This window comes from Petaurus breviceps, unplaced genomic scaffold, assembly GCF_028583685.1.
Source record: "Petaurus breviceps papuanus isolate PSGF00001 unplaced genomic scaffold, PetGlider_PUasm1.0 174, whole genome shotgun sequence".
Lineage (NCBI taxonomy): Eukaryota > Metazoa > Chordata > Mammalia > Diprotodontia > Petauridae > Petaurus > Petaurus breviceps.
Genome location: NW_027185761.1, coordinates 55,168,306 through 55,195,485, shown reverse-complemented (window position 1 = coordinate 55,195,485; position 27,180 = coordinate 55,168,306). Strand labels below are relative to the sequence as shown.

Sequence of the window (27,180 nt, the reverse complement as noted above, 5' to 3'; positions counted from 1 at the left end):
GGGCATCAAGCCAGTCCAAAACCCATTACATATGTTAGGCATAACTGAAAGCAGATGTCAGCCTGATTTCAGGAATGAACCAGCTCTCCCAGAAATCAAAGAAGTGGCTTTAGTCATCTCCTGGAAGAGTGAATTTTGCTGGTTAACATGCAGCACCTCACATTTCACAGGAAATGGTAGTGGTGGTGGTGGGACTTAAAAATGCTTATCGAAGGAATGAATCGATGAATGGATGATTTCTTGAGAGTCATTTATAATTTTATTCACCTGTTTACTTGAACTTTGTCTATACACTCAACAGAAATATTACAGAAACAATGGACTGTGTGTACAAAAAAACCACTGAAACATTTTCGTTAAAAAAGAACTTTTTAAAAATTGCACCCATTAAGATATAATAGATATGAGCATGAGGGAAAAGAAATGTCTTTTGGGTCCAATCACCACTTTTGTGATAATTATATATTAGGAACATTTGCTTCAGGGGTTCTGAAGCATCTCAGGGAGAGTATTAGAGAATAGTCTTGGGATATATAAGAATTCAGTTTAACTTAAACATGAAATACTTAGCACATCAAACAATCAATTCCCTTTAAATAAATGTTCTATCTCTCCCTCCATCACATTTTAATGTCCATGAAATCACCTCTTCAATTTTATTTTCATTTGCTTTTCCTCTTCATTTCAGAATTCTTTTTGGGCTGTGTAGATATATCCTAGGTTTAGCCTTTGCTCTGTTGACATTGAAGTAAAATTGAGACCTTGCCAGAAACACCTGATTTTCCAATGATGTTTCAATGAAGATGAGGTTGACGAATAGAAGGGATCCTGCCATTTTTGAAACACTAGTGCCATTGGATTTCTAATGTAGGATCACAGAATTAGCATTTAAAGGGATCTCAGAAGTCATTTAGTCCCACCTTTTCATTTTAACAGTGCCAGAGGGACAAAGTGAGTTATCCAAAGCAATACAGATAGGAAAATGCAGAGGTTGGGCCTAAGGATCAAATTCGGGGTATTTCTAAGCCCCTGTAGGACACAGCCTTATCAATGAGTATTGTCAACTAAAGGAAGTGATGGATTGGTTAAAGAAGGTCAAAAAATGAGGCAGCCAAGATTTAAAAGGCAGAAAAAAAAATACAAACCAAGCAACCGGCAAACCCACCTGCATGGCAAATGTGAGGGAAGTTCCTTTGAAGTGTTTCTCCACCACATTCCCAACCTTTTGAGCCATCTGAAACAAGTCTGCCACTTCATTGGGATGCAGGTCACGGAAACGCTCCACGGGGCGCAGGGGACACACCAGGACATCTGTGTCATAGTCTGTGTTAAGGCACATCACTGTTCTTAATGGACACAGCTCTTAGTGAGCAAGCATTAGTACTGTTACAGAGTGTTGGTAAACTTGGGATACAAACACACCATGCCTTTATGGAGTGGGACCAAGAAGTTCCAAGTTGCCATTAATATTCTGCCTGGTGAATGTTATTATTACTACCCTCTTTCTTAGAGCTGGGGCTAGGAGGGCACAGAGAGGTTAGGTTTGTTTGCTGTTCTTTTTCCACCTTGGGGCACCAAGAGGATCCTGGGAAGAGTCAGAGATGGAGGCCTCTGTCTCCTGAACCCCAGTCCTGCTACAACTATCCTCTAGACAGCCTAAAGCATTAGCTTAGAAAAGTGACAAGAAGCTAGTTGCCTCCTAGTTAGCTTGCCAGGATTAAAATTTAATTTCAATAACCCTTTGGAGAAATAGGGAAAGAATGCAATGAAAAGACAGTAGTTCTTTTTTTTTAACTGTTGGAAACTGCAGACCTTCAGAAAAGGTAGCATCTACCTCATCTGTAACCGAGAAATGTAGCAGGAGTTAAGCAATTCACGAAAAGGTTATGTCAGACTGATTTCCAGGAAGCCAAGACATTTGAAGTGAAATCATTAGTATGTGGAAAGGGTTGTCTACTTATATAGATGAGAACTTCTTAATGCAGTCTCAAAGTTTATCAGAGTAAATATATCTACATTATTAGTCTGAGGAAAATTGAAGTGTTCTTGAGAGAAAGGGTCAGGATGTAATTAGGATAACCTACAGGTTATAGATCAATATTTCATTTTTTTAATAAGTGATCAATGCTATTTCTGCTACTTTGAGTATGATCCATTCCTTTAAATTAGTTTTAAAATAACACATATTGGTATTTGTTTAGTTCTCAAGCCCCATTGGGATAGAAATGCGTTGAGTTGTTTCTTCTGTAAGTATGTGTTGTTTTTTTCTTCCCCAGTATGTTTTTCTTCTGTGTGCTTTGGCAGTTCTAAAAGAACATTTCACTACCTGTAACCCAAGCTGCCAAAGGAAAAAAAAAATCCAATATTTTATATGCTAGTTTTCCCAGCATACAAAGCATCCTCATAACTGATGCCATTGGTTGAAATGAAATCCCAAGGGGAAAAGTAGGGAATTTGTTGTGGAGGTCTGATTTCCACAGCAGAGCAGAAGGAAAGAGGGGGAAAAAGAAAAGAGGGAGAAAAAACTAATTAATTTTGCTCATAATAAGGAAATTCATGTCAATGGTAAACTAGGAAAAAGAACATTTGTTTAATCCGAGTTCATTTTTCAAGAAAGGAAGAGGGAAGCTTCAACCCACAGGGCATCTGATACTTAAAAAGATAATTATCCTTCTTTTGCTGTAAGGCTGTATTATCATGGGTCAATGAACCATTTAGAAATGAAGAATTTCCCTTCATTTGCTTTGAGCAGATTTCTGGCTTTCCCTCCCAGGGAGTTGGCTTTTCTTTGTTCAAAGGAACATTCCTTCAAGTCCCACCCCCTCCTTATTCCTACCTTCTACTTCAAGGTAGGCTTTAGATTTCACCAAACTATAGCAACCTTGAAGACCCCAATCAATGAAACAACCTACATTCTTGGGCTGTGTCTCCACATAAAGCATTGAAACCTTAAGGAAAAGAGAGAGAAGGAGAAAGAGAAAAGAGAACAGGAAGGAGGAAGAGAAAAAAGTAGAAAAAGAAGATGGGATCAAAAGAGAAAGAAAGAGAGAGGAATGGGGGGGGGGGTGCGCAGGATACAATGTGTCAAGCCAAAGCAGACCTGAGTTCAATTTCTGGATTGTGTGACCCTGGGCAGGTCACCTAATCTCTCAATGATGGCAGGAAGGAAGGAAGGAAGGAAGGAAGGAAGGAAGGAAGAAAGGAAGGAAGGGAGGAAGGAAGGAAGAAAGGAAGGGAGGGAGGAAGGGGGGGGGGGAGGGAGGGAGGAAATGAACATTTATCATGAATCAATTTGCCACACATTGTGATAAGCAATTTACAAATATTACCTCTTTTCATTCTCCTAATAACCCTATGGAGTAGGTGTTATTATTATCCCCATTTTACAGTTGGGGAAACTGAGACAGATGTTAAATGACTTGCTCAGGGTCACACTCATAGTAAGGTCTGAGGTTTGATTTGAATTTAGGTCTTCCTAAATCCAGGTTCAACACTCTCTTCACTAGGGTGCCATTTAGCTACCTCAGGAAGTTTTCTAAGTCTATAAGTTTCAGAACATATGCTAATCTGCATAGGTTGGGGGCTTTTTACTGGGAGCTTTTCATGCCAATGAAATCACAGGTCTTGATCAAATACAACTATACAGGTGCAGATCTATATGTCTACAGAGAGATAAAAGGTATAAGTAAAGAGATCTGATCTCACTAGAGGAATTATATTTTGAAAATGAGTCATTATTCTCCTGGTTTATCTTATTTCCACCTCTTTCCTTTTCAGTGAAGACCCATGATATCTTGAATCCCTATGCCCTTTGTGAGTGGCTGAGTTTGGCAGCCCTCAGACCTGATGGTCTAGGACAACCCCTCCTTGTCAAATCCCCTTCCTGTAAGTAGAAATTAGTGTAAAAGTCTGAGATTCCCATGACCTCAGTGGTCCAAACCCGACCACCCCTTGGCCACATATTGGCTATTTCTATAGCTCTTAGTGATAGTGTTTCCAGCTCTCAAAAATAGACTCATAGAATACTAGTTTTCTATTATTCTCCAGCATAGTCATGAACCCCAAGAGTTAACTTCCATTTCCCAGCTTACATCACTCTGTCTCTCCCTGTCATTTTGTCTGTGTTCACTTTCCTGGATTGGCTTCCATGATATTGTTAAGGATCTCCACTTTTTTCTCTGACAGCTACTTGTCAGTCTACTTAGATAGTTCCTTGTCTTCCTCCAACTCAAGCCTCTTTGACCCTCTTTGACCCACTTCTCTCCCGGTCATCTCTTCTTGCCCCATGGTTTCAAACTACGCAGCTGTATAGCTATCCAATTAATTCATATAACCTCTCTTTCCCCAAACCTCTAGTCTAGGCATGGAGAACCTCAAGGCCACATATAGTTCTCTAGGTCCCTGGGTTGGGTGCAGCTTTCTTGATTCAGTGCAAGTTTTACAGAACAAATCTTTTTATTAAGGGAATTTTGTTCTGTGAAGTTTGGATTCAATCAAAGGGTCGCATTTGAGGACCTAGTGTGGCCTCAAGGCTGCAGGTTCTTCACCCCTGCTCTGATATCCAACTGCTTACTGGGTACTCTAAAGCCTTCTACTTAAGACTTCACAAGCAAACACTGAGGGAGACTTATGTTTTGTTTGGATTATGGTTTCCACAGAGATCAGAGGCAGCTGAGTAAGCTCAAGTGACCAGCTGAAAGCCAATAAGAACAGAGGGATCACTGTGGGTCACAGGCACTAACTCAAGCAACATGCAAATAGGTATCTGGCATCTTATCAACAAAGAAGAGAAAAAGGAAGAAATAAGAAAGGATTTCAGCCTGGAATTGAGCTTAAGAGCTGTGGACAACAGCTGAGGGCAGCTAGTGTCCTTTTGCATTAGACCTTTGGTTGGAATCTACTCAGTATAGGTCAAAAGACAGCTAAGTGAGCTAGCAGTCCTATTGCAAGGAAAGGTGGGGAAGCCTCATTTTAATAAAGCATCACTCGAGAACGTATGGTGAGCAGCAGTGGAAAATTTGCCATGAGATTTAGCCAAAAGAACAAAAGAGAAATGAGGACTTGGCTTCCAAGGAACATGGAGGGCAAAGAAAACTTTGCAGAGACCTAAAAAGGCTGTGCTGTATTTGCATCCCTGCTGGTGCTAAGCAACAGCTGTGTCTGGGCAAAATACATGCAGATTTCCCTAGCAAAGAGCATCAAGAAGGTGGAGAAATAGCTTTCTATTCTCTAACTTATCAGGGACAATGAGTTATTCCTGGAAAGAATGCAAGAAGAGCTTCAATAAGTAAGCATTTATTAAGCACTTATGTGCCAGGAATTGTGTTAGGTGCAGGGGAGACTGAGTAAAATTTGAAATAGTTCCTAACCTCAAAGAATTTATATTCTTTCTTTTTTTTAATTAAATCAAATGCTTTATTAATTTCTAGTTTACATCATTCATTTCCGCAAGATTTTGAGTTACAAACTTTCTCCCCATTTTTCCCCTACCCACTGCCCCAAAATAGCAGTCCCACAGGACATCCCCTCCTCCAATCTGCTCTCTCCCATATCTTCTCTCATATCCCCTTAGACTTTTCCAGTAGGGCATGGTGGATCTCTATGCCCCAGTGCCTGTGTGTCTTATTTCTCAGTTACATGTAAAATAATATTAATAATAGTGTATATATATATATATATATTTAAACATTTGATTTTAAAACTTTGAATTCCAGATGCATTCCCTTCCTCCCTTGTCACCCACCCTTACTGGGAAGATAAGCAATTCAGTATAGGTTGTACATGTGTAGCTATGCAAAACATTTCCATAGTGTATATATTGTAAAATACTGACTATATTTCGCTCCCTCCTATCTCACCTCCCACTTGTTCTATGCTCTACTTTGATCCTGTCCCTTTTCAAAATGGATGCTTCCAACTTTCCTCCCCCCCCAGCCTGCCTTCCCTCCCATCACCCCCCATCCCCTTCCCCCCTACTCTTCTGTAGGGTGAGATGCCCTTTTTAGTGTGTATGTCATTCCCTCCCCAAGCCAAATTCAATGAAAATAGGGTTGACCCATTCCCTTTTGACTTCCTGTTCTTCTCCTCCATTGTAACCATTTTCCCTTGCCTCTTCTATATGAGATAGTTTACCCCATTCTATCTCTCCCCATCTCCTCTCATTATATTCCTCTCTCCCCTCTTAATATCACTTCTTAAGTATCATCCCTTCCTATTAATTTGGTCCTGTGCCCTCTATCCAAGTATACCTGTACACATACATACACACATTCACATATGTATTCATATACAGATATACCCTTCTATATAGACATATATGTATATAGAGAGAGACATATAGGTGTGTGTGTATGTGTGTGTGTGTATACACACACATATTTCTATTCCCTTCAACTATTCTCATACTGGGAAAAATTTCATGGCTACAATTATAATTTTTCCATGTAGGAATATAAGTAGTTCAACTTTGATAAGTTTCTTATGATTTCTTTTCCCTGTTTACCTTCTCATGCTTCTCTTGCTTCTTGTATCTGAATGTCAAATTTTCTATTCTACTCTGTTTTTTTTTTCATCAAGAATGCTTGAAAGTCCTGTATTCCACTGAATGACGACATTTTCCCCTGAAATATGATACTCAGTTTTGCTGGGTGTAATGTAATGCCAAGGAAAGGCAACTTCCCAAGGTTCAGAATACCAGCATAGGTGGTCTCCATTTTATTCAGTGACCAACCAAGAACAGAGAAGATCAAAACATGACATCATTCCAAATACAGCATTTACTAAGTGTGATTAAATAATCTCCAAGGACTACCCCACCCCAGGACCTTCCAATCATTCAATCAATTACAAAGTCCCTGTTCTAAATACTACTCCACCCCTAGGCTGTACCTTCATTTAGTCCACCACAAAACCCCTCTTCTCAAATGGAGATTAGTTTCCAAACATAAGTAAAGTACCTTCATTTGTTCAATCACAGAGCACAAAAAGGTCAAAAGTTCCCCACCCCTGGATCACAATTGAATCTACCCCAGAGTTGCAGCAAGTTTAAGCACAGCACTTAATACCCAAATGGAGGTCTTTTCGAGGCAAGTTCTCAGCAATCTTAGTTCCTGGGGAGACAAGGCTTAGCAAGGCCACAAGATACATTGCCAGTCCCTTCAATAATTCACCCTCTGTCTGTAGAGCAGTCCTAGAACCCCTGAAAACATTAGCAAAACCCTCTCCCAGGATTTCTGTAAACATACAACAAGAAAATCCTTCTTCAGGGCTTCTGAACCAACAGAATGGTTCCCAGACCCCTGCAACAACAACACTGTCCTTCACCAGTGGACAGTATTCACTCTCTGTCTGCAGGACAGTCTCAGGGCTTCTTAACCAAAAGCCAGGTTCCAGGACTTCTTCAAACAACAGGACTGTCTTTCACCAGTGGACAAATCTGGCAAAACAACATCAAAACAGACAGACAAAGTACCAGCAAAAAAGCCATGTCTCCTCAGTCCTTGGCAGCTCGGGGGGCAGGTCTCAAAAGTCCAGGGCAATTCAAAGTGGCCCCCAGCAATTCTCTCAGTCTCTCTCTCTGCCTCCACGAGGTGCTGCTTCCAAAAAGTTCTTCTGCCTCTCTCTTGTCTCTCCAAATCTACATCACCAGCTCCTCCCAGTTCAGGACTCTCTTTTCACATCAACAAGTCCATCCCACAGGTGGGATTAACAAGCTCTGGGTTTTAACACAATCAGTTTGAAAACCAAGCCAATACAGGGGAATCTTTAATTTCCATTACTATTACACTGGGTAGGTGATTCTTGGTTTTAATCCCAGCTCCTTTGACCTGTGGAATATCATATTGCAAGCCCTTAGATCCCTCAGTGTAGAAGCTGCCAGATCCTGTGTTATCCTGACTGTGTTTCCACAATATTCAAATTGTTTCTTCCTGGTTGCTTGTAATATTTTCTCCTTGATCTGGGAATTCCAGAACCTGGCTATCATATTCCTAGGAGTTTTCTTTTTGGGATCGTTTTCAGGAGGTGATCAGTGGATTCTTTCAACCTCTATTTTGCCTTCTGGTTCTAAAACATCAGGGCAATTTTCCTTGAGAATTTCTTGGACGATGATTTCTAGGTTCTTTTTTTTGATCATGGCTTTCAGGTAGTCCAATAATTTTTCAATTCTCTTTCTTGGACGTATTTTCCAGGTCAGTGTTTTTCCTAATGAGATATTTCACATTGTCTTCTATTTTTTCATTGTTTGGATCTGTTTAATAGTATCTTGATTTCTCATAAAGTCACTAGCTTCCATTTGCTCCAATCTAATTCTGAAGGAATGATTCTCTTCAGTGAGCTTTTGATATTCTTTTTCCATCTGGAAAATTCAGCTTTTTAATTAAAGGTATTAACAGTACAATAGCATTCCAAGAAGATAAAATCACAAGGAAATCTAGCACCAAATCTACCAACCTTGGATTATCTAAAAGCATAGCCAAAAAAAAGTGTTTGTGTATACTCTAGTGTAGACACAATTCAGAGACATTTATTAAAATATATACAATTTTTAAAGATCACCATAAGTCAATGAATTCCATAGTTTTCACCAGTCCCTATAAAAGTAAATTTCTTTAAGATAATATGTCCCTGGTGAAATATAACTGAATTTAATGTATAAAAACCAGCAAATTTGTAGTTCTTTTGAAATATATGGGGAAAAAAAACCCTTTTCTTGGTTTTCATTGGTTCAGGGTTAATACCTTTGATTCATAGAATCACAGAATTAGGATCATAGAATTAGGAGTTCCCTCAAACAATGGTCTCAAACTCAAATAGAAAGAGGGGTCACTAACCCTAAGGATCTCTGCAGGCTGTATATTGACTTAGAAAACCATATTTTAACATTACCTATGTTGTACTGATTTTTTTTACTTTGTTAAATGTTTCTCAAATACATTTCAATCTTTAATCTGGTATGAGCTGCATGTGGGAATTTTGCAGCAGGCAGTGTGGGATCACCTGTTTTGACACCTCTGCCCTAAAAGGTCATCAGATCCCAGGAGCATAGCTCATGGTACTATAGATTTGTAGTTGTGCAGGAATGTGTCCAGTCCCCTAATTTTAGAGATGAGGAAACTGAAGTCCGGAAATCTTAAGAGATTTGTCCAAAATTATGCAGGTAGCAAGTGAAAATAGTGAGATTTGAACCCAGGTCCTCTGATTGTTATTCAGTTCTTCAGCCATTGAATTTTCCATGTAATGGATCTTAGGCCATGACAGGAATGATTTGCCTAGTATCTATCACACAGTTAATGATAAGGATTCAAAAGTGAATTCTCTAACTGCAAATTCAGTTTCTTCCTCACACTCCTTTCATGGCAAAAAGCTCGGCTAATACAGCAACTGAAAGAGAAGTGTTACATTTCATGTAGAGCAGGGAGGGCTTTTCTGCCTGATTTCGTAACTTTTTTTTTTTTGGCTGCAGAAACTGTAATCCTAAAGACAGGGTCAGATGCTGTCCTGACAAGAGCACAGAAACTTTCAGCTGATTTAAAAGGCAGCTGCTTAAAGACAGAGGAGGGCGTGTCCTACATGCTGCCTTCAAACCATATGTCTAACAAAAGATCTATAATTACAATATGTCAGAGCACAAAGGGGCTTCAGAAAATAGCCAAAACCCTTGATTTTACAGATGAGGAAGCTGACATGAGATCCAGGGTGACTCGCCTAAGATTATATACAGTCAGTGGAAATAACGGGATTCAAACTCATGTTTCCTAACCCCAGAGCAGTCAATTCCCATTGACCCAGCATTTTGGGAATTGACTAGTCTAGAGTTAGAAAACACGAGTTTGAATCCTGCTATTGCAACTGATTGTACATATTCTTAGGATTCCACACTTAAGATTTGTTCAAACAGAAAACACTGAAGAATAACCATGGCAGCGATTAGACATCCAGGGCTGACAAGGCTGTGTACTTCCAAAAGAGTGGAGAATCTGTATAAAAAGGACTCAGAAGGTGGTTTATCTTCTTTAGTATCTGACACAATTATGAGACCATCTTCATAAACTAAGTAGATATTATAAGCTTAGGGTAGAAGTTCTAGACCCAGTAGACTGGACTGAAATCGTCATCTCCAACATTACCAGTTATCTCTCAACTATGAAATCCAGTGGTCTTTCCACAGCACATATTCTACTTGCCCTCTCCTCAAATAACAGCTATCTTGGCCAATCCTTTCTCTTGGCCCTCCCATCCCAAAGACTTCTGTTTCACTATCCTTTCCTGGTTCTCCCCTTTCCTTTACAACTATTCCTCCTAAGTCATTAGAGTTCTTCTCACTGGGCATGGACATCTCTCAAGGCTCTGTCTTGCACTGTGTTCTTTTGTTTCTCTCTCTTGGAAGGCCTATCATCTCCCATCGGTTCAATTATCTTCTCCATGTAAATAATGTCCAAATCTATGCAGGATGTCCCAAAAGTCTTGGTGCCATAGATATTAAGACTTAAAATGGCACCATGACTTTTGAGTCGCCCTGTACATAAATCTGTCTCCTGCATTCCAGTCCTAGAATACTAAATGCCTATTGGACATCTCCACCTGTATATACCATAGGAATCTTTTCCCCAAAGTTCTAACTTCTCTTTGAAGGCACAGTCTCTAATTTGCAACCTTGGAGTCAACCTTTACTCTCTACTTTCTATCACACCCCCACCTCTATTAAAAAGAGGGGAAAAAGAAATTTACATGATTATTATATATTTAAAAGGAATAGCAAGTTGTATATAAAAGATTTTTAGTTTCATTTACAATTATCTTTTTTGTTGTACTATGTTATGGAAATGTTTGTTTTATTCCATAAATCAAAAATAAAATAAATATATTTTTAAAAGTAACCATTTGCAAAGCCTCATTGAATGTACCTTTAAATTATTACTTACTTTCATTCATCTTGCCCATCACCACCTCTCTATTCTTATAGCTTCTGCTCTCATTTATGACCGAATCCCTTCTCATTCAGACCACTACAAAGTCTAGTAACAGTTACCCTGATTCTAATCCCTCTCCTAACAATTCCGTCCTTCACACAGTCAAAAAACTGATATTACCAGAATACAGATCTGATTATATCTTTCCCATGCTCAAAATCTTTCATCTTTACTGCCTCTAGGCTAAAATACTAAATGCTTAGGCTAGCCATTAAAGTCTTCCATGATGTCACTCCCACATAATTCTTCCAGGTCCTCTCCACATCCTTCTGCTCTCCGTCCTTCATTCTGATATGAGACCCACCAGAGACTTGAAATCTGCCCTGGATCACCTGGCAGTCATAGGTGAGTTTTCACTTGGTCCTGCTGAGGTTCATGCCTCCATACCACCTTCCTGCCTGTTCTTCACTAGGGCAATATGTGGACCCCCACTCTGGTCTGAATACCCATTTATTTGTTGTCATTCCTCATTAGAATGTAAGCTCTGTGAGGACAGGGACTGTCTGGCTCCTTTATCTTTGTGTTTAGCATAATGCCAGGCACATCATCTTATCAAATGCTTATCATGTCTAAGTGCTTAATTACCTGTATCTCTCATCTTCATCTCTATTTATCCACCTAGTACCTTCCTACTCGTATTTTAATAATTTTCCAATCTTATTTTAATTACTCCCCTTCAAGAACTCTCCATTCTAGCTGAACAGGTCTGCTGGTAGTTCTTTATACAAAACATTCCATCTCCTGTCTCCCATTTCCCACATACGTGGTCCTCTATGTCTAAAATTAACTCTTTCTTCACCTCCAAATCAAAGAATTCCTAGTTTTCTGAAAAGCCCAACACTATTTGATGATGATCTCTTCCCCTTGAAATTACTTTCCATTATTTGGTATACACTTTGTATCACCTGTATCTGTGTTCTAGCCTTCTAGTTGAATAGAAAATTACTTGTGGGTAAGTATGTTTAAGCTGTGTGTGTGTGTGTGTGTGTGTATGTGTGTGAAGAACACTGCTGTTGTTCAATCATTTTACAGTCATGTCCGGCTCTTCATGAACTCATCTGGAGTTTTCTTGCCAAAGATCCTAGGATGGTTTTACCATTTCCTTTTCCAGCTCCTTTTCCAGATGAGGAAATTGAGGCAAATTAGGGTTGAGTGACTTGCCAAGGGTCACACAGTTAGTAAGTGTCTAAGGCCAGATTTGAACTCAGGAAAATCAGTCTTACTCCCTTCAGGCCCAGCATCCTATCTACTGTACCACCTGTCTGCTCTTAAAACCTAGCACAATACCTTGCAAATAATAGGTGTTTAGTAAATGCTTGTGGAATTGAAATTAATGATTAAAGAAGTCATTTCTCTAAATCTTCACATTAAAATGATTTCTGTTCAAATTTGTGAAAATCGCTATCCTTGGGCAGATGTTGAGTTGCCTGGCTATCCCAAGAAGGCCATGGATAAGATGAAGTTGCCATATACACTAAAATCTTTATTGCAGCATTGTGTGCATGTGTGTGTGTGTGTGTGTGTGATAGCAAAGAATTATAAACAAAGTCAATATCCATCAAGTGGAGAATGGTCAAACAAATTGTGGTACATTAATAAAATGGAATATTATTATGCTAGAAGAAATAATGAACAAAGAGAAGAATGGAAAGACATACATGAAATGATACCAAATAAATAAGCAGAGCCAAGAAAACAATCTATACAATGATACAACAAAAGAAATGAAAAGAATCAAAAACTAAAATGAATGTTGCAACATTACAAAGAACAAGCATGCACCAAAAAGTAATATGAGAAGATATACCACCCCTTTGCAAAAAAGGAGAGGCCTATAAATTTGGTGTATTACTGATATTTTCATACTTTTGTGATCAATTGACCACTGCTGTTTCTTTTTTTTCCTCTGTATGCTTTTTTTTTCTTTAAAAATATTTTGGGGGGGGGGGGGCGGCTAGGTGGCAGAGTGAATAGAGCACTAGCCCTAAAGTCAGGAGGACCTGAGTTCAAATCCAGCCTCAGACACTTAACACTTACTAGCCGTGTGACCTTGGGCAAATCAGTTAACCCCAATTGTCCTGCCTTCCCCCCTCCAAAAAAAAAGGAAAAAAAAATATATTTCTTACATGAAGTGACTGAGGGGAGGAAAAAATGATATTTGGGAAATAGGTTGATATTAAGAAAAGATATCAATCAAAATGTGTGTGAGTGTTGTGCTTTTTTAAGAAAAAAGGAACTGTTGCTCAGTGGATATGCAGGCGGACACAAACGAATATGTGGTCAATTCAATAAAATAGCGTTGGCCATTTTCAGAGTCTGTTTATTGATTTTAATCATAGGTTTTAAAAAGGGGAAAAAAACATTGAGAGATTCCCCACGGGAAAACAGATTAATTATCCAAATATAAAATTGTGTAAGAGAAACGGATTGTAATTATTCTGATGAATATTTTTTTTAATAGCAAACCTTTGTTCTAAAGGCTGTTCAGTCTATCTTTGCATATTCTGTTCTATTCTTGGGACTTGGGGGTGGTGTCAGTGAGATAAATCAAATCATCCAAATATCAATTAACCTGATATTGGCACATGTGTATGTGAATATGGAGCAAGGTCACATTAAACAGTAAAATTCCAAATTAAAGCAAATCAATACCAATCTCTTCTACAGATCTCAGTGTACTAGGAGGATAAAAAAAAATGAGTACTTTAAACTTACATTTCTGAGTTTTATAGCTTCAGTACAATCTATTATTTGTAAAACTGGTGCTTTAACTCGTTGGCACTATTTAAAAGAATTCTTGATGCCACTTCAAAGGTACGCAGCCTCCCCAAAATGGACAACAAAGGGTTTTGGCTTTTTTGTAAAGAAAATTCAATTTATTTGATTTACAAATTTACAGTAGTTGTAGGACTTTGAGTCCAAGTTGATAGCATCTCATAAAAGTCACATGTCATTCCCAATGTTGCAACTGAAATGAATTTTCAGACTAGGGTTGCAAGAATAGTGCAGGACAAAGGTTAGGAAATAGGATATTGAAGCAGCATTTTGCTAGTTTGGACCGCACCTTTTTTCATTAGATATTAACATACCCATTTCAATAAATTAGGGAAGGGCTTTATGGGATATTCATCAAATCATGTCTGAATGGCATGCATATAATTTTAAGCAAATTTGATTTTCAGAATATGATCAATTCCAGAGCTGTGTGATTAAGATAATAACAGCACTTTGCACATGGCTAGATTTCCTTTCTGCTGACGAGCTTAAGTATTTCACAAATAGTTATTATGGCTCTCATTTTGTACTGGGAAATACACTGGGGCAATGATGTGCTCTACCCTGGGTCACACAGAAACTAATTGAATCTTATGGAAATCAGGCAGGTGTACTTCCTGTACAACCTGACTTAAGACTAATTCAAACTAGGTTAGTAAAGATAAGATGTTCAAAAGGGAGATTATTCATGATAGGTATAGGCAAGGAAATGACTTTCAAAGAAAAAAAACATAACCAACTTGTAGCCTGGCTTTCTTTCTGACATTCCCTCTTCTGGCTGTTTCACAGATTACTCAAATTATTTACCAGAAGAAAATGGTCCTGCTTAATTGTGCCCTGTTACTAAAGAGCTTTAGCCTTGGAAAGAAAAATAAAAGTAATTTGTTGTTGTTGAGTCATTTTAGTCATGTCTGAGACTTAACAATCTTCATTTGGGTTGTTCTTAGCAAATATTTGAGAGTGGTTTGTCATTTCCTTCTCTACTTCATTTTACATATGAGGAAACTGAGGCAAATAGAGTTAAACAACTTGCCTTGGGTCACACAGCTAGTAAGTGTCTAAGGCAAGATTTGAAGTTATGACCCCACATGTTCATATAAAACATTTTTAGTCAATCTTCTGGAATTTTTCAAGCATCAAGAAATTTGGAATCAAATCATCTAAGTGCCTGACTGAATCTTTAGCTTTTGATTTCGACTTGAGGCAGGTTATAAAAATGACATACAATAAAAATCTTATATTACAAAGTAAGTGGAAGGACTATTCTAGTTCAACAAAGATGATCATGAGTAAAAGTTTACATGGTGTACAGATTTACAAAAAAAGAAAGAGAATCTGATAAAAATGCCTTTGTTGGATTTTTTTCTCTGACAAGAGAAAAACACTTCAGGACCATGAAGTATGTTTCAGAATTGTTGTTCCCATCTGTTGTCATTGTACTACTACATAATGTAATGAAAGGCATGTTACTTGATAACTGCAATAATTGGTGGTGCCCTTTCTTGCTCCAAATTATCTTGGTGTAGCAGATAGAATTCTGGACTTGGAATTAGGAAAAGCAAGGTTGAAATATTGCTTCAGACAATCAGTGTGTGTCCCTAGGTAAGTCCCTTATCGTGTGTCTGCCTCAGTTTCCTTGTCTATAAACTGAGTGGGTTGTATGTGATTATCCATAAGATCACTCCAAGCTCTGAATCTATGATTCCATGACCTTGAATGTAACTATTGGTTTACATGTTGTTGTCCCAAGGGAATAAAAGTCCTTTGAAGACAGTAGCTAGTTGTTGCTTGTTTTATTTTGCCTTTTAAATTCCAGCCCTTGTCACAATGTTTTGCACATGGTAAGGAGTTAATAAATGCGTGTTGAGTTGGATTGATAACTGACCAATCTATTAGCATTTAAGTTTTTACTATGTGTTAAGTATTATGCCACGTACTGGGGTGGGAGGGAGGAAATAAAAATAGTGCCTGCCCTCAAGAAGTTTATAGTCTAATATGAGACAGTATATATGCAAATACAGTTGTGCATACAAAATACATGCGAAGTAAATAGAAATGAAAATAAGAATTCACCAGGTCTGTGGTGCTGAAGAATGAAGATGCAAAAATTGTACAGATGTTCTAAGTCAGTGGTTCCCAACTTTTTAAAGGAAAATAAAACTTTTTTAAACATTAAAATATACAAAGCTACTACATAATCATACCTGTACTAATATCATCCATCATTTGGGCAGATAGGTGACACAGTGAATAGAGCACAGGGCCTGGAGTCAGTAAGACCTGAGTTCAAATCCAGCCTCAGGCAATTACTAGTTGTGTTACCCTGGGCAATTCACTTAAACCTGTTTGTCCCCATTTCCTCATCTGTAAAATGAGTTGGAGAAGGAAATAGCAAATCTCCAGTGTCATTGCCAAGAAAACCCCAAATGGGGCCATGAAAAGTCAGACATGATTTAAATGACTGAACAATAATCATCCATTGATTGAGAAAATAAAACTAAAAAGCTACCATGACTATAGTAATGCTAAAATGAATTCGTAGAGTCTTTCCCAGGACAATAAGATTATAGAGCTAGAACTGGAAAGAACCTTAGATGCTATCTAATTCAACCCTTTCATTTTAGATATAATCAAAGTGAGGCAAAGGGAGGTTTGGTGACTTGCCCAATGTTATACAAATAATAGTAGACAACAGAGTCAAGCTTATTTCATTCATCCTGAAGATACCACCATTCATCTGAAAACCCTATTGAATAGAACACTGAAACTCAAGTAAAGAACACTTGAATTCAAATCCTTCTTCAGACACCTACTAGCTATGTGTTGTTGGGGAAGTCACTTAACCTCTACTCAGTTTCTTTATCTGTAAAATGGGGACCATAATAGCATTTATGCCCCCAGAGTTGTTGTGAGGGTCAAATGAAATCATATTTGTAAAGTCTTTGCAAACTTTGAAGCTCAATAAAAATGCTAGCTACTGTTATCATCATCATCATCATTATTAATTCTAATATTGTTGCTTAATAAAGATCAAAAAGCCAATGTTTGGTATACACAGACATTCATGGGTCTCTGGCAATAATTCTCCAGGCCCTCCAGTTGCTTAGCGCTATTTAAGATCACAGTGAGTTTGATGGCTCTTGCTATAAGAGTGAGACAAAACAAACTTGGGGACTGACAAAAATGCTCAAAGACTATCTTGAAATCACTCTTTTAGTTGTGTGTGCACTTTGAAGACTATGAGGATCATTTCAATACTCAGAGAAGAGTTTTTCAGATGGCCTTTATCAGAAAGCAATACTGAATATCTGGAAGTCGATTGCCAGAAACATAGAAACTTTCTTCTCCATCCTTTCAAAGTCATTTAACAATACTCTGCTGTGGATTTTTCTTTCTGATGCTTCAGAATGTGAAATGTGAATGCTATTGCTCTGTTTCCATCAGACTGAATCACAACTGCAAATTACAAATTAAGATAATGAGAGAGCAAGAAGATGAAGGACCAACCAAAAGTTGGCCAGCTTTCTCAAACACTGTGGTTGTACAAAACACAGAAAACCATCACAGATTTGGATTTACATGACCATCTAATCCTACCCTCTCCCTTCATTTTATAAATGAGGAAACTGTAGCTGAAAAACTTTGTTTTCTTGGGGGTGGGGGCATGACTTAACATTTTTAGTTTAATTGAATTTTAATATTTAAAATTTAAAATTAATATTTATTTTCTTTCCCTCCTACTCCTCCCACTGAACAAGGCAAAGAGGAAGTATGAGAGTAGGGGAATGAGAGAAGAGAGAGGAAGGAAGGAAGGAAGGAAGGAAGGAAGGAAGGAAGGAAGGAAGGAAGGAAGGAAGGAAGGAAGGAAGGAAGGAAACAGCAAATATGCGTAATCAATTAAAGCAAATTCCCTCATTGGTGGGAGACATTGTTTCTTGCCTCAGGTCACATTTAAACTCAGCAGGGGAGGCAATATTTGAACTCTGGTCCTCTGACTTCAGAAGGAGCACTCTCCCTTGTGACATAATGCTACCTATGGAAGGAATCAGGATTTTAACACACAAATGCTTCTGCCCTTTGAGTAATTTCAGCAAATGCTTTGTTGCAGTTTGGCAGTATGACACAATGGCTAGAGGACCAGACAGGAAGCCAGAAAGGCCTGGTTTCTAATCCTGCTTCAGACTCTCACAAGTTACATGATCCCAAACAAGTTCCTTTCTTTCCCTGCTCCTCAGCTTCCTCTCATACAAAATGAAGGGATTGGATTTGGTTGCCTCTAAGGTCATTTCCAGCTCCAAAATCTATGATCATTACAATCTGGCAAAGAGTTGTTCTGAAAGGGCCACAACTACACATCCATGAAACAATTTTCTTTCCAATCTTCTACTTTATCGAAAGGAAATAATAGAGGAAGTCTGCTTGGTGATTGTGTGATTGAGTGTATAGCTAACACACTGGGGTCAAATAAGTGAGGAGACAGAGAGCCCTTTCTTTCCTTGGCCAGGCTGGAAGCCTGCAGTAAATAAAAAAGATATGACTCCACTGCAGCCTCCTTAAGGGCAGAAATCCCATATTACATATAATATTGTCCCTAGAACTGTGCACTATACAGAGAAAACATCAGAAATGCTTGTTGAAAGACTAAATGAATGAAACCTCTGGATTTCTATTCCAGAGAAATTCTTTCAAATCCATATTAGAATTCTCCCAGGAGAATCTCAGTTCCACAAATTGGAATGGAGATTTTAATCGACCGTTAGGATGTATTTCAATTTTAGCATAATATAAGGGTCTAACCTAATCAATCTGCTCAAGAAACTTCAGTAGCTTCCCACTGCCTCTAGAACCCAGATTTCTGCTGGACATCAAAGGCCATCCATGACCACAACTTGCTAGTCGTATTTCCTGTTACCACTCCCCTACACTTTTCATTCCAGCCCAACTGACAGACTTTTTTCTTCCCCACATTTAATATTCCACCTCCCACCACCATGCTTTTGTTCAAGGCGTCCCCAGTTCTTTGATTGCTCTTCCTCCTAGCCTCTGTCCTTGAAATCCCTAGATGCCTTCTAGGTTCAGCTGAAGTGCTACCCTTACATGTGGCCATAAAGTAAGGGGAGTAACTAGGCACAACAGTGGTTAGAATGGGGGAGTTTGGAGACAGAAGAACTGAGTTCAGATCTAGCCTCAGACACTCACTAATTGTCTAACTTTGGGCAAGTTACCTATACTCTTTCTGCTTCAGTTTCTTCAACTGTAAAATGAGAATGAAGCACCTACCTCACAGGGATGTTATAAGGATCAAACGAGAAAATCATTTTAAAAGCACTCAGCATGTTGTCTGGCACGTAGCAGTTTCCAGTTATTGTCATTATTGTTACTATAACTTTGTATTTACTTTGAAGAGATTATATAGTTACTCCTTTGCATTCATGTTTCTTTTTTAATTTTTTTCTCAATCAACAAAAAAAGAGATCTTGTCTTCCTTCCCTCATCACTCTCCATTGAGAAATAATCACAAAAACCTTCATTACAAACATGCATATTCAAACAAAACAAATTTCCACATTGATCATTTTCCAAAGGCATAGTACATAGAGTTTCAAGCAGGTAGAAAAGAATAAGCTTTTGAGGGCAGCAATGGTTTTCAGTGTTGTTGTGGGTGAAGTAGGTGGTGTAATAGATAGAGGGCTAGGCCTGGAATCAGGAAGACCTGAGTTCAAATCCAGCCTCAGACATTTACTAGCTGGGCAAGTCACTTAACCTTTGTTTTTCTCAGTTCCTTCATCTGTAAAATGGGGCTAATAGTATCACCTATCTCCCATCATCATTGTGAAGATTAAATGACATAATAATTATAAAGACTATAGAATAGTGCCCAGCACATTAGTAAATACTATATTAAGGTTAGTTATTATTATTGTCCAAAAAAATGTCCAAAATAGCAAAGTAGGTACAAAGTTTGTGCTTTAGACCTTTTGGTTGTGTCAGACTCTTTGTGAAATCACTTGGGGATTTGGTCGGTAAAGATACTGAAGTGGTTTGCCATTACCTTCCCCAACTCATTTAAGAGAAGAAGAAACTCAAGTCAAACAGGGTTAAGTGATTTGTTCAGGGTCACATAGCTAGTAAGTGCCTGAGGCCAAATTTGAATTCAGGTCTTCCTGATTCCAGGCCAGGTGCTCTATCCATTGTACCACCAAGTTGCCCATAGGTACAAAGAAAGAATTTAATAAATTCTTGTAGAATAGGATAGTACAGAAAAAAACCTTACAACAAATGAGCATTTCCTTGGCACATAGGAGTTCCCAGTGCAAAGCTGAGTCATGCATAACAGTGATACCTCATATTTATGTAACATATTACAGACATTTCAACATGAATCTCATCCTCCCAGCTGCACCATAACCCTGTGAGGCAGCTAGGGCAGGTATTTTCCATATGCAGTCTAAGGATAAGGAAAGTGAGGTTCACAACATTGAGATCATTTGCCCAAAGTCATGCCAAGTGACAGGTTCTATGATTAAACTTAGTGTCCTGCCTACTACACAAGACCATCTCCACAACATCCCAAATGAACCACAAACCAACATCAATGATTTGTTATGGAACTCCAATCAGAGGACATATAAACCTGTTACTGAGGCAGAGTGAAGAGAGAGAGCCCTGCCTCCGAAGCAGGAAGAGCTGAGTTCAAGCCTCTGGATCCTGGGTAGCTCACTTAACCTATCAATGCCCCAGGTGACTCAATTATAAATTGCACAACATTCGCTGAGCTGGATTGGCCAACGGAGTTTCTTACCAGAAGTTCTCTGTAGCAAGAAAATCAGAAATCTGGATCCGATAATTCCATTAAATTAAGTTAAAATGATATGGGGAACAAAAGAGAAATCTAAGACACTCTGAATACCTTTCACATCTCAGGTGTCCTGTGTGACCTAAAGTTTAGACACCTTTAGGAATATGCATAATTTAAATTATATGATTTTACAAAGTAAAACAATATAAATAATAGAACAAAGAGCTTAATAAATTATTATTTAGAAAGGGCAGTGACAAACAAAAGAGTCAATGTTCTGCTTCATTTATTTCAAAGACACTTTCTGAAGAAGAGGGAAAAAATAATAATTTACTGGTTATAGCTGAATTATGTGCTACAGCTCAAGAGAATAAACTCTCAGTAGGAAGGACAGAAGCAAAACCTTTTTAATGATAAAACAGGGAAATAATTTTAACCTGATTCTGCAGTGATCATTTTAAGACATGTCTCCTAGTACAAAAGGCAGCTGGACCATAAAGATGATTATGAGATTCAGAACTAAAGAATAGGTCAACTCATTTTCAACAGTAAAAATGCAAATAAAAAAAAGTTTCAAATGGGGAGAGGGAACTCACAGTGGTCAATGATTTCAACATATTCCCTAAAAAGAAAGCAGAAGATAATCTGATGTTACTCAGGCCCCTTCCATAATAGAACAAACTAATCAGGTTTCCTCCAAAAAACAAAACAGAACAAAAAAAAAAAACCCAGACACAATTCATAAAAATTTCAGAGATAAGCTGAATTTTCTAGAGTGTCAAAAATCACACTTCCCCAGGAAGAATGTGATTTGTATGCAAATAAGTTTCAGCATTTTTTATGAAACCTCCAAGGATTGTAAACTCAGAAAGTTTGGCTCTTTAAATTTCCTTTACTTTTCTACTCATAAAATAGATTGTCAGTGACTGAACTAGGTGGATTTTTTTTGCGTGTGTTTACTGTCTGCTATAGAGAGGAGAGAGAAATCTACTAGGCTCACAAATAAACCAACAGGGGGAGTATTTGGAAATCTAATCAATAAGCTGACTATAGGCTGGGCAGCTTGGCATAGTGGATAGAGAGAGTGCCTCTGGAACAGGAAGATCTGAGTTCAGGTTCTGCCTCTGATACATACTGGATGAGTAAGAGAAATCACAACCTCTTAGTGCTCTCCTCCACACACAGACACACATCTTTACAACACTAAGAGGTTCAGTAGCTGACCATCTCCATCAGTGGGATGGAGGGGAAAATGAAGGTCTGGATCCTTCACCCAAATGCCAGTTGTAATTGTTAATGTTGCTTTTACACAGAATGTGAACTGGGGCTCACCACAAAGCCCCCCTCCTCACAAGCCCCTCAAGGTTAGCTTCAGTGATTCTGAACATCGATAGAAAACCCAAGACAGAATTGGGCAATGCAGTGGGTCTGTGATGATTCCCTGCTGCCATCTCACTAATGATTTCACATCAGTCATCATGTTTCTCCTATGCAATCCAATGAATCACAAAGCAGTGAAATTAATTCAAGAATTAACTTTGATCGTCTAAATAATTTTTGCACATTTTACCCCTTAAGGAATATGGAAAGATGTGAGAATGAACCTGTCATATAGAATATCTGTATGAGGCTCCTGCCCCCCCTTTTTTTTCTCCTAAGGTTGTTTAGGTGGGAAAGAGTATGGAGAACGAAAGGAATAGAAAAGGAGAAGCCAGAGAAATTACCTTTGATGCTTACTCCATAGATGACCTTGAGTGAGTAGCTTACCCTCCCAGAGTCTCAGTTTCCACATTTGCAAAATGACAGAGATGCGGACTAGGTGGCCTCTGAGGTCTCTTACAACCCTCGCTCTCTGAGCTGATGATTTTGTGAATCATAGACAGCTGGTGGCACAGTAAATAGAGTACAAAGCCTGAGGTCAGGAGCACCTGAGTTCAAATCAAACCTTAGACATTTACTGGCTGTGTAAGTGACCCTGAGCAAATTACTGAAACTATTTGCCTCAGTTTCCTCAACTGTAAAAATAGGCATAATAATAGCACCTACCTTCCAGGGTTGTTGTGAGGATCATATGAAATAAATCTGTAAAGTCCTTAACAAAATTCCTAGCTCATCATAGGTGTTTGATAAATGCTTATTCGCTCCCCCTTTTTCTAAATGTCAAAACACAGATTTATTAAAAAAAAAAAAAAGCTTCACAACTTAGTCTTCCTCCATGAAACTGATCTATTTCAGTCAAAAGCAATTTTTTCCTTCCCAGAATTAATAGTGTTTTCATTTATTCTTGCCCTTCTACCTTCCATAGTAAATCATAGTTATTTTGGTAACTTTCATTTTCCCTATTAGATGATAAATGCCATGAAGATCGTCTTCTCTTTATTCTTCTCTGCTTCTTTATCCTTTTCTTCCTTCTCCATTGTGCGCATTTCCTTCTCTCTCTCCATTCCCTCCACCAACCCCCCCTCTATTCATCCAGCACAAGATCACTAGATTCATCTCCCCGGTGCACGGAGGACAAATATCACTCAATTATCCAAAACCTACTCTGGCTCCCCCTGACTGGAATACAAAGCACAAATTCCTTACCATAGAATTTGAGGATATCTACAATTTGGGTTCAGCCTACCTTGCCAATGCCTCATTCACTGTTCCCTCTCAATGACTCCATAATGAAATTACTGGCCAGTCTCTAAGTATGACCCATGATGTTCCACCTCATTCTTTGTTCACGTGCATCCTTATACCTGGAAGGCCCATTTCCTGCCCATTTCTGCCCACTCATGTCCTACTATCTTAAAAATCCAACTCAAATGCTCCTTTCTTAATATTCTCTTTGTCCATTTCCAGAGACTGAGATGATGTCTTCCTTATATGATCATGAAAAAGAACCCTAGAGTACTTAGGTAGGAATACTGTTTATGACACTTACTTCATGTGTGAACCTGGATAAGTCATTTTTACTTTTCTTATCTCTATGTTCCCATCTATAAAATGAAAGGGTGGAATTAAATTTCTAATGTTCTCTTCAGTTCTAAAATTATGAACTTCTAATATTCTGATTTGTATTTTATTCAACTGTGGATATCATTTTCCCTCCTACTAGATCACAACAAATGGATTCTCATGAAAAAGAGTTATTCACCAGACATTTTGTTTTGTTGTTCAGTAGCTCCAGTTGGATCTGACTCTTTGTGACCCCATTTGGGTTTTTTTTGGCAAAGAAACTGGAGCGAATTGCCATTTTCTTCTCCAGTCCATTTTGCAGATGACAAAACTAAGGCAATAGGGCTAAATGACTTGCCCAAGGTCACATAGTGAGTAAGTGTCTGAGGCTGGATTTGAACTTAGGTCTTCCTGCCTTCAGTCCCAGTAGTCTATCCACTATGCCACCTAGCTGCCCCAACATGTAGCTAAGTTGATTTTTAGAGATGATTACTGGGGCTATACACAAAGACTTTGAAGCAGGATAGAAATTTCATGAGCCTTTGTTCTTCTGTCATAGCCTTTAAGAACTCAGGGTCAGAATCAATAAATACTTATTAAGCTCCTACTGTATGCTAAATGCTGAGCATCACCTCCATATCACAGTGAGATATTGTTCTACATTGGTATCCACATAATGTCAAGACCCCAAAAGAAGGTCTGTATCATTAATGATACTTGTAGCTACTGTGGAGGTTAAGACCAATAACACCAGCACACAGGAAGGCAACTAGCACAGGTTCTTTGATCTGCTTTTCTAAAGGAAAGACAGCTTCAAAGGTGTTAACAATTTTACTTTAATTAAACAACACAGAAAGATCAGAGAGATAAACAATACAGAAAAATCAGAAAGGTATATAAGTATTCAAGAAAGATCCCACAGACCTCCAACTGTCTTAAAAGAATAATAGATACATCACCAGACCAGGAAGCACCAACATCTGGGTTCACAAAGCTGGGGAGGGGAGGAAGGGCATCCCTTAACAATGGCTTCCCAGAGTCTTGTCTGGGAAATCAAAAAGACCTCAGATGAAACATTCTCCCCATGAGTGATCCCCAAAGCAAAATACCAACTTCTCAGAATATATACAATTTACAAAGACTCAGCACCTGATTGGTTTAGTATCGAAAAGCTTGAAAATCTATATGCCTCAGCACTTAATTGGATCCACATGACCCAGAGCCTGATTGGCTCTGTACCAGGGCAAAATTCATGATTGAAATACCTGTGTACCTTTAGACCTGGGAACACCGCCCCTATTCCAAGGAAAAAAGGGAACACATGTGGTCACAAAGGCCTATTCATGGACAGAGAAGATCTTACGTTCCATTAACCCTACAAGGTCCTAGCCATATATACTGGACAATCTGCAGAACTTCCATGAAAAGTTGTGGTCAAGAGTTATATAGTGTGAGAAAGTCTAGATAGATTTTGTTTTCATCATGGAGGGAGATATGCTTGTCCTTTCCCAACTGAAGTTCTAGACTGTGAGCCCCTTGAAAGTAAAACCATCTTCCTTCTCATGACATTTGCCCAGTACCTAACACAAAGGATTTCACTAATAAATGTTTTTTGATTGAATGAAGGAAATAATAATAGTATTTCTGTGGTGTCTTGAGATTTGCAATGCATTTTACAAAGAGCATATCATTTTATTCTCCAAACAACCATGTGAGATATTATTGTGTCCATTTTACAAATGATGTAACTGAGGCTGAGAAGGTAATTGAATTGTCCAGGGATACACAACTGGCAAACATCTGAGGCAGGATTTAGACTCAGCTTTTCCTTACTCCAAGCCTAGTACTCTATCCACAGTACCAATTAGAAGGAATCATTTAATATCTTCAGAAGTTCTACTAACAAGGTAAGACACAACTTTGGTTAGTTCTAAATAAATATGTTCCTGTGGTCTTAGGTGACTTAGTAGAATTTATTTCAGTACTTTTTTTTCTCTAGAACTGATACCATTTTCTTTGAATGCCTATAAAAAGAAGAGAAAAAGAGAGAATGAGCTAGCATTTTCCATTGCCTCTGGGGTATTGAATTCAATAGTTCCATAACGAAACCTTTGAAAACTGCTACAGATTATTATAAGTTCATCTCCGTGTGCATTGGAGACTAAGTCCACCCTGCCCGCTATCAATAGGGCAAGATTAATAATCCCAGGAAACAAGGTGGCCTAGGACAGCCAGTCTAGAACTTTCAGGGCCCAAAAAATAAATACAAACACAGAGCAACAATTCTGTTCACTGTATCAAAGGACTTTGTATTTAATAGAGAATGCATCCATTTCTCTAAAAAAAAGATAATTCCAGAAATGTATTACATGATTTTTTTTTCTTTTTGAACTCCTTGGATTGGTTTTCTATGCCATCTAATTCGGCACACAATCCCAACTTCTTAGTCTACTTTGAGTTTGAGAGACAGGAGCTCAGAACCAAATTCTAGAATTTTGATATGATACTTAATGATTTCGTCATTCTCTTAAGACCCTGAGTTGTTGTTTTTCATCACATGGCTAATAATCTACCCTAGTGTTTTCACTTCCCATCTTCGGAAGATCACAGGAATACAGGCTTAGAGTTGGATGGAATCTCAGGAGCCAGCTCTAATTAAGTGGAGAAGGAAACTGAGGACAAAAGACTTTAAGTGATTTACCCAAGACCCCACAGGTAGCAAGTGTCAGAGTCAGAATTTGAACCCAGATCTTTGACTCCAGAATCAACACAATTTCTAATATGTCACCAAAAGCTCCATTGAGATTTCACTTTTAGCTTCTTAAGGCAACATTATCACTGTTTTGTTCCAGTCTTTCCTCTGTAACAGAAATGCCTAAGGACGTGTGTGTGTGCATGTGTGTGCACATGTGTGTGTGTGTGTGTGTGTGTTGAGACAGGAATAGACTCAGAAGTTGGAGTGACTGGGTTCCTCACAGTCTCCCTTCCATATCATGGAAAACAGAGGGCTTTTCTGTACTCCAAATTGGCAAAGCATTCTCCTTTCCTCTAGAACCTCTTCTAGAAATCTTTGCAGTGGAAACAGTTCTGGAGCTGGAGTCAGGGCACCAGGATTCAATTTCCATTTCTACCATGACTACCCTGGGCAAGATGTTTAACTTCTCTTGGCCTCAGTTTCCTCACTGATAAAATGAGGAGATTGAAATAGGACTTCCGAGGTCCCTTTCAGCTCTCTATCTATGACCTACTAGAATGTGAGCTTCTTGGGAGCAGGACTACCTGTCTTTTCAATGCCCAGCACTTAGTTTATTGCCAACAATTAATAATTTTTTTTTCTTCATTCATCTGAGGCGGTATTTGAACTCAGGTCTTTTGAACCCTAATCTATGACTTGAAAAGTGATCTCTCAGGACCTTCCAACTCAATCTTTAGGACCGTGACTTGGTTACCTCTCAGGACCCCTTACAACACTAAATCATAGATCATATTACATTAAATTACAAATGGGTAAAGTTCTCACTTTCCCAGGGACAGCTAGTAATTCAGAGTATATAGAACTACCCTGCCAATCAGAAAATCCACCTCTAGCCAACTGTGCAGGTCCTGTTCCAGTCCTGGGCTGTATACTTCTGCCCACATCTCCAGATGGTGAATTAAAGAAAACTGAAGACAGAAAACTATCACCAAAAAAAA

The 27,180-nt window shown here is 38.5% G+C and overlaps 1 protein-coding gene across 27 annotated transcripts in view; it reads right to left on the bottom strand.

The window, feature by feature from the left end:
- The window catches only part of FHIT (fragile histidine triad diadenosine triphosphatase), a 1,710,176-nt gene that overhangs the window by 358,539 nt on the left and 1,324,457 nt on the right, over positions 1 to 27,180 (bottom strand). For all 27 annotated transcript variants that reach the window (XR_011167576.1, XR_011167575.1, XM_069084211.1 and 24 more), the window contains one exon: positions 1,166 to 1,311. Coding sequence is in view for 25 of the 27 variants with exons in the window: in XM_069084211.1 (XP_068940312.1) it covers positions 1,166 to 1,311 (146 nt within the window). In the remaining 2 variants the exon portion in view is untranslated. The remainder of the gene's footprint in view (positions 1 to 1,165; positions 1,312 to 27,180) is intronic.